General features: G+C 40.6%; 1 protein-coding gene across 6 annotated transcripts in view; it reads left to right on the forward strand.

The window, feature by feature from the left end:
• The window catches only part of eif4g3b (eukaryotic translation initiation factor 4 gamma, 3b), a 61,245-nt gene that overhangs the window by 37,300 nt on the left and 8,313 nt on the right, over positions 1-15,632 (forward strand). For all 6 annotated transcript variants that reach the window (XM_022677453.2, XM_022677454.2, XM_022677455.2 and 3 more), the window contains 17 exons: positions 1,594-2,529; positions 2,623-2,702; positions 4,458-4,674; positions 5,286-5,410; positions 5,513-5,632; positions 6,839-6,994; positions 7,115-7,312; positions 7,477-7,623; positions 7,894-8,130; positions 9,438-9,542; positions 10,751-10,886; positions 11,088-11,176; positions 12,784-12,880; positions 12,977-13,097; positions 14,018-14,232; positions 14,683-14,798; positions 14,906-15,078. In XM_022677453.2, coding sequence (XP_022533174.2) covers positions 1,594-2,529; positions 2,623-2,702; positions 4,458-4,674; positions 5,286-5,410; positions 5,513-5,632; positions 6,839-6,994; positions 7,115-7,312; positions 7,477-7,623; positions 7,894-8,130; positions 9,438-9,542; positions 10,751-10,886; positions 11,088-11,176; positions 12,784-12,880; positions 12,977-13,097; positions 14,018-14,232; positions 14,683-14,798; positions 14,906-15,078 — 3,268 coding nt within the window. The remainder of the gene's footprint in view (positions 1-1,593; positions 2,530-2,622; positions 2,703-4,457; positions 4,675-5,285; positions 5,411-5,512; positions 5,633-6,838; positions 6,995-7,114; positions 7,313-7,476; positions 7,624-7,893; positions 8,131-9,437; positions 9,543-10,750; positions 10,887-11,087; positions 11,177-12,783; positions 12,881-12,976; positions 13,098-14,017; positions 14,233-14,682; positions 14,799-14,905; positions 15,079-15,632) is intronic.

Consider the following 15,632-nt stretch of genomic DNA (forward strand, 5'->3'; position numbering starts at 1 on the left):
TTCACAAGAGCACATGAGTGCCGAGCAAAGAAGTGTGCTTCGTAACACTAAACTGATGATGTTGTTCTGTGAGTTTTTAAGGCAGGAGGAGGTTCTTCTTCTGCATTGCACACTTTACATGCTTACAGTTTCCATTAGTGTGTTTCGCGGAGTTGTGCACAATAATGAAACTTCAGTGGGGAAAAAGCAGAACAAGTGTTTCCATTCACTACATTTATGTGAATAAACTTCAGATGATGTAGGCTACCGTGATTCAGACAGTCAGAGGAAATTTCTCTTCCACTCTGACATGTTTACTGTACAGCTAAGAGTGCAAACACACCAGACAGTTTTGGTAGAACAGTGCAGAGACATGTTTCAGAAATATGAATGAGATCATGTAATTTTGTATTAAAGTATTTTATATAACAGATGTGTTGGAGGTCCCTACAGTTTGACATTTCACTATTTGTTTAAAAAATATATTTTATTGCCCTTTTCCACATTAATTCCATTAATTTTCCATGCATTTAGCACTATTCTAATAATTCCACATCGTCCTAGCATTATAATCTTTTGCCAAGTTTTGGGCTTTTTTCTTGACAGTTTTTTAGGTGCATGTTTTAAAGAAATTCCTAAATATTGGGAAACCTGCTTTCAGAGGATACCCCTGATCCAGCTCACAAACTAATAATTAACCCTTTATGAAATGTGTTGACCTATAATTAAGTATAGCTTTGAAACTGTACAAGAGAGGATGCGTCTCCAGGAGACATCAGCTGTGGTTCTGAATCTACAGTACTGCCACTATTACTTTGAACCCTACTCACACACCCTATTCAGGCAATTAATGAATTCTTTATAGACTTAATCCACCACACCTGGCCTAGCTCAGTTTAGTGCAAGTTTCTTCCTTGGCACCTGAAGTGGGTTTAAACATGGCAGACAAGCATTTTACCTCATTTAGTGCTTGATTAAACATCATGTTTCATTTCAGAATTTATGAAATGTAATGAAATCACAATCACAAATGATGAGTTGCGTAATTCCGCAATGGGCTTTAAATGTGAAATAACATCAACTGGTTCTGTGTGTAAACATATACTTATGTAACATCCTGGTCTCAAACTGAAAAAGAATTGTTAAAAATGATGAGATCCTAGGAAGTTTACTTTACATATGTTAGATCGCTTTAATGTACGACTTAAAGGTAATTTCAAGTAGTGTTTTTCTTTCTTTCCTATTTTATCAAATTTTTGCATGTGCTACTCCACTGACTACCAAACTGTGTTAAAAAAGTGTTAATATCGATTGCCTTGCTGTTAGTTAGTTAGTAGTAATCATTAATTCGGTAGTAGAGTTGTGAAGACGCTAATGGACATATCTTTGGGCAATGTTGTTTTGTTCTGGTGTGTAATTTTTGTAAACTCTGTCATAGATCTCCAAGAACAAGATGGCGTGACCTCTGCTCTAGTGCTAGAAAGCCATCACGTGCACAATATCTATAATATATGCCTTATTTTGCAACACTGACTTTGTGGTTATGAATTTCTAATGACTTTTTTTTTTTTTTTTTTTTCTTTGTGGTTCACCTCCTCAACCTGTTCTCTATAGATGACAAGCCAAAGCTTGAGTGTATAGTTCTGAAGTCTTCATCTCCAGGGCTAAGGCCTGGGGAGCCTCCTTTGCAAAGGCGAGAGCCCAGCAGCCCTGCCCCAATAGCCCCTACACCCCCTGCTCCTGTGCCAGCTCCAACCCCTGTTACTGCACCTGCCCCGGCTCCTGCCCAGGACCTGTATCCCTCTGAGAAATCTGAGCTTCCTCTCTCAGGCCCAGAACCGGCAAGTGTAGCTCCAGACTCCTCTCCAGCCCCAGTTCAATCTCAATCTCCATCTCCAGCTCTAGCTCTATCCCCATCTCCAGCTCCCAGCCCCTCCGCACCTGCTGCGCCAGCAGTGGAAGCAGCCGAGCCCCCGGTTCCTCTAGTAGAACCTGGCCCTGCACGGGTCCTCACACCAGAGCCAGAGAAACCAGAACCAACCAGAGATGATTCTGAGACGAGTGCCTCGCCAGACCAGGCCGTAAAGGCCGTCAACGGACTGGCCGAATCCGACTCCACTCCCCCCTGCAATGACTCGCGTCCCACTCAGCTCAACCAGACACCTCAACTGCAGCCTGCTCAGCCTAGCTCTCCCCGACCCCAGCTGTCCAGCTCAGAGCCCAGCCCCACCACACCTGACCTGAAGGAGCTGAAGGTGCAGGTAAAGGCTGCAATTCCTGTAGCTGGAGAGGCAGTTACTACGGGCGCTGTGACCCCAACCCTGACTCCCACCACCATCTCTGCTGCTGTTTGTACTACGCCCGCACCTGCTCCTTCTCCTTCTCCAAGCCTCACTCACCCAGGGAGCCAGGGAGCATCAGAGACGGGCCTAGCCAGGAGAGCCTCAAATGGGCCGGAGCCGAAGGAGTCCGGGAAAGAGGCAGACGTCTCGCAAGACGAGAAAGAGGAGCCCTCGTTACAGTCTAACCTTAAACTAAGCTTGTGTCAAGGTAAACCTCGTTTCTGTTACGCTACAATAGGATATAGCAGAGAAGGTCTCTCATGCTCTCAGTGAACTTTGTGTTGCTGTTGTGTCATCGCAGCTGCGTCTAGTGTACCAAAGACATGGAAGAAGCCAAAAGAAGACACGCATGTGGGACAAGCTCAGTGTCCTGACAAGGAGGTGAGTTTAAGACAAGCTTAAGTTGGTTTCTTTTCCACTGCTTAGTAATTAAAGGTTACTTAGGCCTTGTGAACCTTCTTTCATTTGCATTGTTGTTGTTAAATCAGAACAAGGAGCTGCACAGCATCTCATAATAACTATTAAAACAGTTAGCCAAATAGCATGCTAAATTGAGAAACATAGTATGGTAGCTGTAAGCGAAATAGACAACTGTGAGCTTTCACTACAGCTACAGGCCTCAACCAACGTCACTACCGTCCAACATCTTGACCGCAGTGCTAGCATGCTGGCTATACCGCTATCGGTTGATTTGGCATCGATACTTCAGCTTTAGCATTAGTGCTATGACCAAATATCTGTATCAAAGTATTTTGCTAGATTCTGATATATTACAGTATTTTTTATGTTTATTTCTTTATAGTTTTTTACATGACTGAACTTAAATAGAACTTTGTGATTCACTGTACTGTTAGGAGTACATATACACATATAAAACCCCAAGGCTTTAAATAAATGCTTTGATTACTATTGGGTTTACATTGTCCTGCAAAATTACACAATCTATGAAGGAATGAAAGACTTTTTTTTAGCAGAAAAACAACTGAAGAAAGTAAACAATAGACTTTAAAAAAAGAGGTACACCAACAACTTTAACAGGCTTCCTTTACAAAACTAAATATCTTAAATAGTTCCATGAACACCATAAATAGACCTAAAATACTCAAAATGTAAGTATTCAAAGAGATATTTCTTAAAAGCTCTATTGCACAAGTAAGTTTAATATCAATTTACAATATATTATTATGGAACAATGAGTTATTTAAAGTATTTAAACAGCTGTTTATCAGTTCATCACAATTCCCTTGGTTCTCCAGTTAAGAAATGCATTCAGTTCAGTGTGCATTATTATTATTATTATTATTATTATTCAAGCTACAGTATTCATATATTTAAAAGGGCTATAGTTACTCATATTGCAAGGAGCAGCAGCAGAAGCTACAGGAGATCTGTTCTCATGTTTCTTAAGGCAGGACAGTGTTTGACTGAACTGAACTGAACTACAGTGTGTTAGCTTGTTATGCTAACTGGCTAGCATTAGCTAGCGAGCTCTGCTACTGTCCTGTTTTTGGCGGAACTATTCTACACAACGCTCTGCAGTGCCTCTAGTGGCATTGGGGGTATGTGTAAAATGCATACTGGTTCTAAATTCCCCTCCGGTATACCGTATGAACCCAGCACTACTTAGCATTATGTCTAACAGGCTTACCCTACATCGCTTCCATCTTCATTCAACATCATTCATTCGTTCATTCATTTGTTCAAAGCGCTAGCAAGCATTAGTACGCTGCCTACCAGCCTTACTTTCTCATTGCTATCATGGCATTATTACACTGGCTAACAGCCTCATTCCTCATCGCTATCGGCCTCATCAAACAATGCTACCACAGTGTTAGCACGATGGCTACCAGTTTTACACAGGAAGGGACAGCTAGCCAATTAATGAATTCCCAGCTTCACTAAGCCCTTCCACGACTGGCTCTGTGCCCCTCAAGTATGTTTAACTATTTAGTTAGTGGGAAGTTAGTTAGTAGTTCCTGCAGTGGGAAAGCAGCTTCCCAGGAAAAACAAAACCACAGTATAGAACTGAATTAATTGCATGTTTTGATGAACACTGCCACTGAACCTGCATGGAACCACAGGGCTTAAATACATGCTGTCTTAAGACGTGTGTTTCTCTGTCTGTGTGTGTTTTAGGAGAAGCTCGAGCCAGCTGTAGAGGCTACAGTGGATACCTCCAGCCCTCCTCCTGTGTGTGTGGAGAGGCGGAGTTCTACAGCAGCACCTGTGGAGGAGAACGGAGAGCAGGAGGCAGAGCCTCTAAGAAACGGTCCAGAGCACACCCCTGAGGCGGACAGCAGCGAAGGAGTTCCCACACCTGCACTCAAAGAAGCCTCTACCAATGCAATACAGAGTGAGGCTCTTTAATTCACACTTTATGCCAGGGTTCGGCAATAAAGTTTATTTTGTGAGTCATTACATAGCTGGCCACAAAAAAAACTGTTTTGGAAAATGAAGTGTAATGGGATGGAGTGCTACAGATTAGTAGCTCTCCAGCCCAGAGGGTTGTTGAACCCAATTGTAGAACAGTTGATCTCAAAGCAGGTAAAACCAAAAAGAAAGGAAAAAATAAATGAATAAAAACACCGCTCCTCATGCGGGATCGAGCCTGTGTTGTCAGGGTCGCAGTCCAATACACTATCGCTGCCCCGGCTAGTGCATTGGGACAAAAAATGCCCTTATACGGAGCCAAGGAATAGGCTGAAAAACAAGAACGGGCAGAAAATAAAGTCACACCGAGTGCAACAGAGAGACAGGAGAGTAATGTAAACAAAAGCTCACCAGAGAAGCATTTTATTAATATTATTTTATTTTTTTCCATTATCTTTCATTATAGTTCAAACAACCTCACGGGCCAGATGTTTCATGCTAGCAGCCCCTATAGCCCTATTGCTGACCCCTGCTGTATGTCTTGTCTGATGGGCATCTGCCATCTTATGCTCACTGTGTCTCCACTGTCCACAGAACCAGAGCTGAAGAATGGGAAGAGGCAATATAACAGAGACTTTCTATTGGGCTTCCAGTTCATGCCTGCCTGTGTGCAGAAGCCAGAGGGGCTTCCTCCCATCTCAGATGTGGTACTAGACAAGGTAAGCCTTCTCAACAGAAGAGCAATGCTGTTTTTTTTTTTTTTTTAAATATTCTAAAAGTATTATATCTAGGGTCTTCTGCTTGACTTTCTGCTTTTACAGATTAACCAAAATAAGCTGCCTCTGCGGCAAGTGGACCCACGGGTCATCTCCAGAGGCCCAGACTTCACCCCAGCCTTCGCAGACTTTGGTAGGATGATTCCTGGAAGCAGAGGCGCACCGGTCGGTTTCTTGACTATCCTTTTTACTTTTGCACAAATATATTAGCATATATATTCATCATCAAATAAGTGTTTGCAGGAACTCTTATAGAAGGCAGCTGAAGGTCATCAGGAACAATGCATTTATGATATGGACATGGCAACTTATTACCGTATTTTTCGCACTATAAGGTGCACCGTATTATAAGGCGCACTATCAATGAACGCCTATTGTCTGGTCTGTTTTCATACATAAGGTGCACTACATTATAAGGCACATTTAAGAGACGCTATAAGGAACTTCTAATTCAGTAGGTCTCGTCGCTGGGTGGTGGAGGGGGTAGCTAACTAAGTTAAGTAAAGCTAAGCTGAATAAACAAAACTGTAATAATAAAAAAAACATTTTCTTTTAAAGTCAAACAAGCACTGGATGTTAATCTACACAATCTTCTTTCCTTAAAACTGTTTACTTGGGTGCTTCTGTTTATTTACAAAAAACTTAGATTCCTGAATTTCTCCAGCACTAAGGCTGGAGCATTAGCAGCTTACCATTAGCGGGTAATGCTAATGCTGCTCCAGCTGTGCTAGCCAGGGTTAGGAGCAGGCTACAAGCCGATAAGGCTTTACTGCTCCTTACAACCTGACTGGTAAAATTCATACATAAGCCGCACTGTTGATTTTTGGGAAAATTAAAGAATTTTAAGTGTGCCTTATAGTGCGAAAAATACGGTATGTTTTGATCTACATATACAGATTATTGTGTAACACATTAGTAATGCAACATGTCAGACATTGCCGAGTTTCTAAATAATATACTCCATGCAGTTTAAACATTTATGCAGTTCCTGCAAGTTTTGCAGTAGGGATTGAGCATTGATAGTTTGTCCAATAGCTTCCCACACATTTTGAAATTGGGGATAGAACTGGTGATGCAGCTGCCCATGGCACAGTATTTTCTAATGCGTCTTTAAAACAAGGAGCAGCATGAAGATGAGCATGGTCCTGTTGGTGTAATTTACCAGAGTGTACATTCAGAAAAGGTAGAGCCACTGGTTGCAGAACTTCGGTAACATAATGACGACAAAGTAAGAATGAAAAAATGTCCTCGGCAACTTCTGGACGTGTGATTCGCTTAACACTACTACGCACCAATTTTGTTGATTCTTCTTGGTGCACCAATTTTGCCATCTAATGTATATTAAGCTATTTTTCTGCGTCTTCTGTTCAGCTCCTGAATGTAGGCCTGAGACGGCCTCCTCCCCGCAAGATCATCATGAATGTGTCTGTGAATGATGAGGTGCAGCTGAAGAAGGCTGAGAATGCCTGGAAGCCTGGCATGAAGAGGGACGCCGCAATAGACGACCCTGAAAACCTGAAAACTCAGGTCAGAACTTTTGTCCTTCATTGATGAAAGAAGCTCATGCAAATTTATGCTTAATTAAAGAAAAATATTGTTAACTGTAGTTACTACTTTGTTTTTTCTTTCTATTTTCTTCATCTTCAGGAGCTTTTCCGGAAGGTGCGCAGTATCCTCAACAAACTGACCCCGCAAATGTTTAACCAGCTAATGAAGCAGGTGACAGACCTCACCATTGACACAGAGGAGCGCCTCAAAGGTGTCATCGATCTGGTCTTCGAAAAAGCCATTGATGAACCCAGCTTCTCTGTGGCCTATGGCAATATGTGTAGCTGCCTGGCTACAGTGAGTAGAACACATCCATCTATCCATCTATCAATTCATCCATCCAACCATTGTAAAAGCCAAACTAGCAGTGCAGTTAATGTGTCACTTGAATTCAGTTTCTAAATAAACCACTTTATTGAAAAATTATTTTTTAATCACCTTCTGTCCTCTTTCCTGTTTAGTTAAAAGTGCCCATGGCCGACAAGCCCACCAGCACTGTGAATTTCCGAAAGTTGCTGCTGAACCGCTGTCAAAAGGAATTTGAGAAGGACAAAATGGACGATGACGTATTTGAAAAGAAACAGCGAGAGCTGGAAGCTGCTTCCTCAGTAAGCTCTGTTCTATTCCGTATAGTTTCTGCTCATTTTCCAATTTACAGGCTCAGCTGATTACAGCGAAGTCCTGAAATTGCAAAGATGCTCCAATAAGATAAGCAATCAGATTTAAACCTGTCTTTCTGTAGAGTGTCACATTTACTGGAAAGATTGCACAATTCATGTAAAATATGTACAATGTATGCACACACACACACACACAGATGAGAGTTTTTTTTTTTTTTTTTTACTGACAACTATCTCCTCTGTTTGGCTTTGATTCAGGCTACTGAGCGCGAGCGGTTGCAGGAGGAGTTGGAGGAGGCAAAGGACAAGGCCCGCAGGAGATCAATCGGAAACATCAAATTTATCGGGGAGTTGTTTAAGCTGCGCATGCTGACGGAAGCCATCATGCATGACTGTGTGGTGAAGCTGCTGAAGAACCACGATGAGGAGAGTCTCGAGTGCCTCTGTAGGCTCCTCACCACCATTGGCAAGGATTTGGACTTTGAAAAGGCCAAGGTGGGTTTAGTCACTGAGCATGATTTACTTAATCATGATGCTAAAGCATAAATGGGGGGAAAAAAAGGTTATAGACCAGGATAGACCAGGGTTCATGTGTTGTGTTTTTTTTTTATATTGTATTAATTTAAACACTTACTTCCTGTCATGATGTGTTGTCAATTTGAAGACCTTTTTAAGATATTCTGCCAAATTCTGACTCCCTACCAGTATCTGACTCCCTTTGATTGCGTGTGTGCCGCAAAGCAGAATGGGCACAGAACAGATTTCCCTCAGATTTTTTTTATTCTTGTATAAATATCTATTATTTCTCTATACAAAATAGGGTAAATCTACAGTTACAGTAGATACAGGAGTCTCCAGTGTAATCTACTGTGCCCATCTGCTGTGCCCATATTGTGCCCAATTTATTTTTTTTTTAAATGGGAGACTATAGCCTTTATCAGCTTCCTTTAAGTACCCTGAAGCCATCCAAAAATATGTTCTAGAATAAGTCTACCTCTTTTGGTCTAACCAAATTTAGTTTGTTTAGTCCATACCATGCTTAACTGTACCTTTCATTAAAATTAAAAGACTAAAGATCAAATCCAAATAAGATAGATAGATAATTTGAAATGTGTAATATTGTGCCTATTTTGAACATATTATAAAAAAATTATATTTTGCTTAGATTTTGAAAAAAAAAGTGGCTTATTTTGATGGTGAGTGTTTCCAGAAGGGGATTGTTTCATTAATTAGCTTTATATGGAAATAAACCCAGACTCTTAACACAGTTGAATTTTGCTGGAATATCATGTGATCAGTTAATTAATTAGGCTTTAGCAAGGGCAACATTCCTCATACATAGTAATTTCTTATGCCTTTTCTAAGCTTTTAATACAGCGATTGAGTAAACTACTGAACTGCTCTCACAAAGCTCTCTTGCAGACAAAGAACATGGAAACTATAATAGCTTTACTGCTCTGAAAGACTCCACCCTGATCTCCAGCTTGTGATGTTGGTGCCAAGTGTAACCATGACAGTATACCTAGCCACATAGGCCCAGCAAACATATGGCTGCTGTTCAAAACCTAGCCGTGTGCTTGGCAACAGAACGCTGTGTCTGCTGACCATGATTCACAAGTTCAGCTGAGAACGTGCCTTTACTGGAACTACAGGCTGGTGCCAAAACACAAACATCAGTTTCTGAAGTTTGTGAGCAGAATTGCTGTGCAGGAGAATTTGCTGTAGGCCTACAGCTGTGTGGACAGTTGTGTAATCCACCCCCTCCCTCCCTCTTTCTCTCTCTCTCTCTCTCTCTGCCTTAGCCTCGAATGGATCAGTACTTCAACCAGATGGAGAAGATTGTGAAGGAGCGGAAGACTTCATCACGCATTCGCTTTATGCTTCAAGATGTCATCGATCTGCGGCTGGTTAGAGACTTGTGTTTGTGTGTTTTGTACACTTGTGTTCTCAGTCCAGTTTATCCCCCCCCCCCCCCCCCCAAATCCTATCAGTTTTTGTTAATGATGAGCTTATAAACAGTAGAACCACATAATTAAGGTAAGATGTTTATAGTAGTGTGCTGATAATAATTAAGCAATAACACACGAGAGGAAGTGCTGTAGTGTGTAATATTGGCACTGCTGTGCTGTCAGTCACATTGCAGGGTCAGAACTAACTGTGGTATAATAAAAATGAATAATGTGGCCAATATTTCCAATAGGTCTCATTCCATCGTTTTTTTTTTTCATTCATTTTAAAATGTCTAGTTGTGGTCTCTAGTATGAATGAATGCCATGTGAGCTGTTTTTTTGTGAAAAAAAGTGCTCAGGTGTTTCTATTTAGCCCTGCTTTAGATCACTGAATTAGAGGTCTCTGACGAAAGAAAAGATTTCGGCTCTTGCTCATGAATATTCATAAATGCAAATATGTCACCTCTGATTGGCTAACAGCACTGCAGCATCGAACGCCTACCTGCATTCCCCCACAGTTAATTTTGCCCTGACCGCTTCCGTTTACCCGCCGCTGTAACTAGCCCTCTATTGATGACGAAGGATGTGATGTTTTGAAGGCACCATGGTTCTTATAAGCCCGAGTTCTTTTGGTGAAAAAGCACTTTCAGAGCTGATGGTGGAATATTAAGTAGGGAAGAAATATTAGATTTGTTCCATTTTTTTCCACTGGTGCCATGCTGGTACATTACCAAGCTGGAATACATTGAGCTCTATAGAACCACGTTCTAGAACTTGAATAATATCTGTAAAATCAGACTTCATGGATGGGTACATCCTTTATACCCTTCTGGCAGTGAAGCTGAATGAAACACCTAAGTTTGATGATTAAAAGATTAAGTCTTAATACTTTTGTTTAGGTGGCATTTACACAAGGAAACAATTAGGCCCTAAAAATAAGGTCACAGTATTGCCAGTTATTTAATGATCACTACCATATGTAGCTTTGTTTTTTTTAACAACCGAACATTGACAGATTTTCACAAATATTTTGATCAGATCACGGATTATTCATTTTCTGCATCATTCATGTTTGAGCAGAAGTTTTCTAGTAAAACATTATAGCTCAAATTTTCAATCAGAAAATGTGGTCACTTCTGCATTTATGTTTTTCTTTGCCGTTTCAGCACAATTGGGTTTCGCGCAGAGCTGACCAGGGTCCCAAGACCATCGAGCAGATCCACAAAGAGGCCAAAATTGAGGAGCAGGAGGAGCAGAGGAAGGTCCACCAGCAGTTGCTGTCCAAGGACAAGAGGAGACCAGGTCAGAGAGAACTCCACTATCAGCTAATCCTCTTTACAGCTTATTCTCTCCCTCTCTCCTTCTCCCCCTCTCTCTTTCACTGTGATGCATTAAAGTATATAGACAGTGATATCTTCTCTACCTCTCTCTCTCTCTCTCTCTCTCTCTCTCTCTCTCTCTCTCTCTGTCCTTCTTTCATGTTTTATGCATTCTGTTCTACAGTACTGCAGAGAGAGGAGACCTGGAACACTGTGCCTGTGCCTAAGAACAGTAGGACGATAGACCCCAGCAAGATCCCCAAAATCTCCAAGGTATAGAATATTTATGTGAGACAGACTGTCAGACTTTTCCTTTTAAACAGGAGTTTAGGCACTATATACAATATATGCTTTCTTTTGGGCACTAAAACTGTGCTTCACTAACCAGCATGTACTCATTTATATACACATAGTTAAAGGAGCTGTTGCAATAATAGTTGCACCCAGCATAAAGTGTCTGATTACAATGCAACTCTGAAAGAAGAGAAAATGACCAGGAACAATACATTCTTAATAATCTTAAAAACTATTTGCAATTTTTGTTGAGCTACATGTACAGAAGTAGTGTGTAACGCCTGTATGTAGACACTTTAGCATGGGGTTGTAGAGGTTCTTAAAGGTGTCCTGCGATAATCCATCTCATTCAGCTTGAATATTCATTCTCTTGCAGTTCCTACATAATAGTCCAATAGCATCGCACACTTCAATTAGGCATGGGTTTGGCAATGAAGTTGACCATGGTAAAGTGTCTGTCTTCATGGCAAGCTTTTGAAACAGCAGCTGTATGTGGACGAGAATTGTTTTAAGGCTATGTTCACATTACAAGCCACATTGCTCAATTCTGATTTTTTGCTCAGATCGATTTGGCTATCTTGACTGTTCATATTCATAAATGTAAGTGACCTGTATCTGTATGTAATGTGAACAAATCTGTCTCTGAAACACCTCACATGCGTTTATAAACGTCTCCTTCGTCACCAACAACCAAAAACGTCATATTTGAGAGACGACTCATAGCTTTATAAAGGAAAATGGATGCATCAGCAGCAACTCTTTTGCTGGAGTGGAGAACAAACAGCTGGACTGAAGTACATGCTCAGGTGGAAAGGGAAAAAAAAGGCCAGGCGGTTTGCTTTTGCTGTTTTTGCAGCTATAGCTGAACAGTTGCACCAACTGTGACTGTTCACATTCATGGCACATGTTTATAGATCTGATTGATATTTGATTTAGGACCATATATGAAAGTGACTCAAATCTGATTTGAAAAAATCTAATTTGGCATGTTCACACAGCCATGAAAAAAATCTGATCTGAGCCACATTGATCAAAAAATCGGATTTGGCACGTTCACACAGCCATAAAAAAAATCAGATCTGAGCCACATTGATAAAAAAATCGGATTTGTGTCACATCAGCCTGGTAATGTGAACGTAGCAGAAGTGTGCTTTCAAAAAAGGGACAGCCTGTGTAATGAAGGCACCACCAAATTTGGTCCAATTGTTTGAATCCCTCTCGGTGCAACTATTTTTATATTCTATATATTTTATATACAATAGTTCTTTCATGATCAGCTAAGACGAGAATCACTTAGAAAATCTGCACAAGTTTCTGGTCTCATGTAATTATTTCCCTCAGATATTTTAATTAGCAGAATAAAGTGTGAAAGATTTTGTAAAAGGTAGATCTCTGGGAGGAGGACTGATGACGACTACTCTTCAGGTCACAGCCTTCAGAGGCTTATTATCAACATAGAGCTCAATAGCCCCACCTGCTGTTCAAGTGTCCACTGCACTGTTGCATCTGCTCAGTGAACATGAGGTGCAGGTAATGTGATCATACTGAATGTGTGGGTGTGTTTGTGTCTGTGTGTCTGTCTGTAGCCACCAATGGATGATAAGATTCAGCTTGGGCCCAGAGCACAGCTGAACTGGATGAAGGGCAGCAGTGGAGGAGCCGGAGCTAAAGCCAGTGAATCAGGTGGGACAGGAGAAGAATTGCTGCGTAATGTTTGTTTTTTTCTTTTTTTCTTTCTGAAAAAAGCAGCAAGTTGCAATGCAGTTGTTTGTTTTGCAGACGTCTTGCGTCCTGGTGCCAGCAGTCTGAACCGTTACTCACCGCTGCAGCCCTCGCCCCCGGCGGCAGCGCCCGCTTCCTCTGCTGCTTCAGACTTTGATTCTAAGAGGAGCCTGAGCAGGTACAGCCCAGCACTGGCTTTATGTGTTTTATCATAGGCTTCTGTGTGAAAAAAAATTCTGCATTATATATTTCATTATTTATGTACATCTTCACATTGAAATAGAGTTTAGTTTATAGTCTTCTACTAGATTTGTTTGTCACATTTATTAATGACTTTTCCTTATTTCCTGTGGTTTGAGTGTTCTGTCTTGCTTATAATTCTCGATTATGATCTTATGCAGTTTAATTAAAAAATATATATATATATTATTTATTTAATTATAGATATTGTTCTATTTTGATTTGTCTGTTTATTGATTCAGTGTTTTTGTTTTATCTGTGTACTGTAAAATAATTTAAGCTGCATCCTTGTTGTATGAAAGGTTCTATATACACAGATCTGGGAAAGAAATTAAAGACCACTTGAGTTTCTGAATCAGTTTCTCTGATTTTGCTGTTTATAGGTATATGTTTGAGTAAAATGAACATTGTTTTTTCTTTCTATAAACTATGAACAACATTTATTCCAAATTCTAAATAAAAATATGGTAATTCAGAGCATTTATTTGCAGAAAATGAGAAATGGCTGAAATAACAAAAAAGACACCGAGCTTTCAGACCTCAAATAATGCAAAGAAAACAAGTTTATATTCATAAAGTTTTCATGCATCTTGGCATGTTATCCTCCACCAGTCTTACACACTGCTTTTGGATAACTTTATGCCTCTCCTGTTGCAAAAATTCAGAAGCAGTTCAACTTGGTTTGATGGTTTGTGATCATCCATCTTCCTCTTGATTTTTTTTCTATTTGGTAAACTCAAAGAAACTCATAATTTAAGTGGTCACTTATTATTTCCAGAGCTGTAGATTATTATATATGTTTTTTTTTTTTATTACAATATTACTGAGTGTTTTTAATGTTTGTCTGTGTTTCTCCAGTCGGGGAAGCTCAGGACGGGAGCGTAACGATAAGCCGTTGAGTTCAGGTCACCCGAGGCCTGGGCCTCTCTCTTTGGCCGGAGCTGGTAAAGAGGCCCCGGAGGAGCCTCCCCAGGAGGAGGTACACAAGGAGACACAAGTCGCCGACACGCCTAAACTGCTGTCCAGCACAGCCAGCAGGAGCAAACTGGAGCGCAGCCAATCCAGGGAATCTGGTGAGATGCAGATTTGCACACGCATGCCAGTTTATATGTATTGTACTGTGAAACAACAAAGAACCTAGGATAAATTGTATTAAAATAGGATCTGGGTAGTAATTGTTTGTTTGCGCACTAAAATATTACATTATTATTAAAATATATGAAATGTTCAGTATTATTGTTGTGTGTTTATTTTTTCTCCAGCACCTGGTTTGGTCTCAGTCTGTGCTTAATCATGTTAAATCAGATAAGCTGGTGATGGAATTGAACAAATCCATGGTTTGACTAGGAAATCTTGTTACTTTTTGCTGTATTTATGTTTATGTATATCTGTTGTAATGTGAGCTGTAGTTTTTACAAGCGTAAGGAGCCTTAAAATCATTCACTTAGTTACATACAAAATACTGTGCATAGTTTTTTTTTTTTTCTGTTAACATCGGATGTGTGGTGTCTCCTGTGTGGCAGTAAAACTTGAAGCAGCGTCAGGCCCTGCCACAGACAAGCCTGCGTTATCCGAGGAGGAGATGGAGAAAAGGTCCAAGTCCATAATCGATGAGTTTTTGCACATTAATGATTACAAGGTAAGCAGCACTGTTCTACAGAAGCGTGAGTTCGTGTTCTGCTAGTAAACCTTAGCTTTCAGTTCAGTGAAACGTCATTGCGATGTTTTGTGTGCGCCTGCGTGCAGGAGGCCGTGCAGTGTGTGGAGGAGCTGGAGCAGGCCTCCATGCTGTACGTGTTTGTGCGGGTGGGTGTGGAGTCCACACTGGAGAGGAGCCAGATCACGCGAGACCACATGGGCCAGCTGTTCCATCAGCTGCTGCAGGCTGGGAGCCTCTCCAAACCTCAGTTCTTTAAAGGGTGAGAGTGCAGTCCTCCACACCCACTTCTTTCTGACTGTTGTAGATAGTGCTTAGAGGCATTACGCTCGGGGTTATAATGAGATGACTGCTTTCTAGCAAATGTATATGTTTGTAAAGGGAATATTTGTTTGTGATATTGCACTCATTGATGAAAAAATTATCACCCTGATCGCTGGAAAATTCTGTATGCATGTGTTTGAACGAGATTTTATAATATGTACACGTTTTGCGTAGCTGATACACATTTTGACCTATTATTAAGTAAGTCTTGTACCATTCCCTGTTCTAAATTATACATATGCATTTAGAACAGTGGTGTGCAGTGAGGCCCTTCTAACCCTTCAGAGAAGGAGTGACAATAAATGCATGTAAATAATTACATAATTTTTAATCAGGAAATATATATTAAAGCTATTGTAAGTGTAAGAATTTATTTTATAAAATAATTAAAATAAAAAAACAGCAACTAATTCAAAGCATTAGTTTTTTTTTTTTTCAGTTGCTACGGGACTCTTATCTGACTGACTGACAGTGGTTTTAACCAATCAGAGC

The sequence above is a fragment of the Astyanax mexicanus genome, chromosome 13 (assembly GCF_023375975.1).
Source record: "Astyanax mexicanus isolate ESR-SI-001 chromosome 13, AstMex3_surface, whole genome shotgun sequence".
Classification (NCBI taxonomy): domain Eukaryota; kingdom Metazoa; phylum Chordata; class Actinopteri; order Characiformes; family Acestrorhamphidae; genus Astyanax; species Astyanax mexicanus.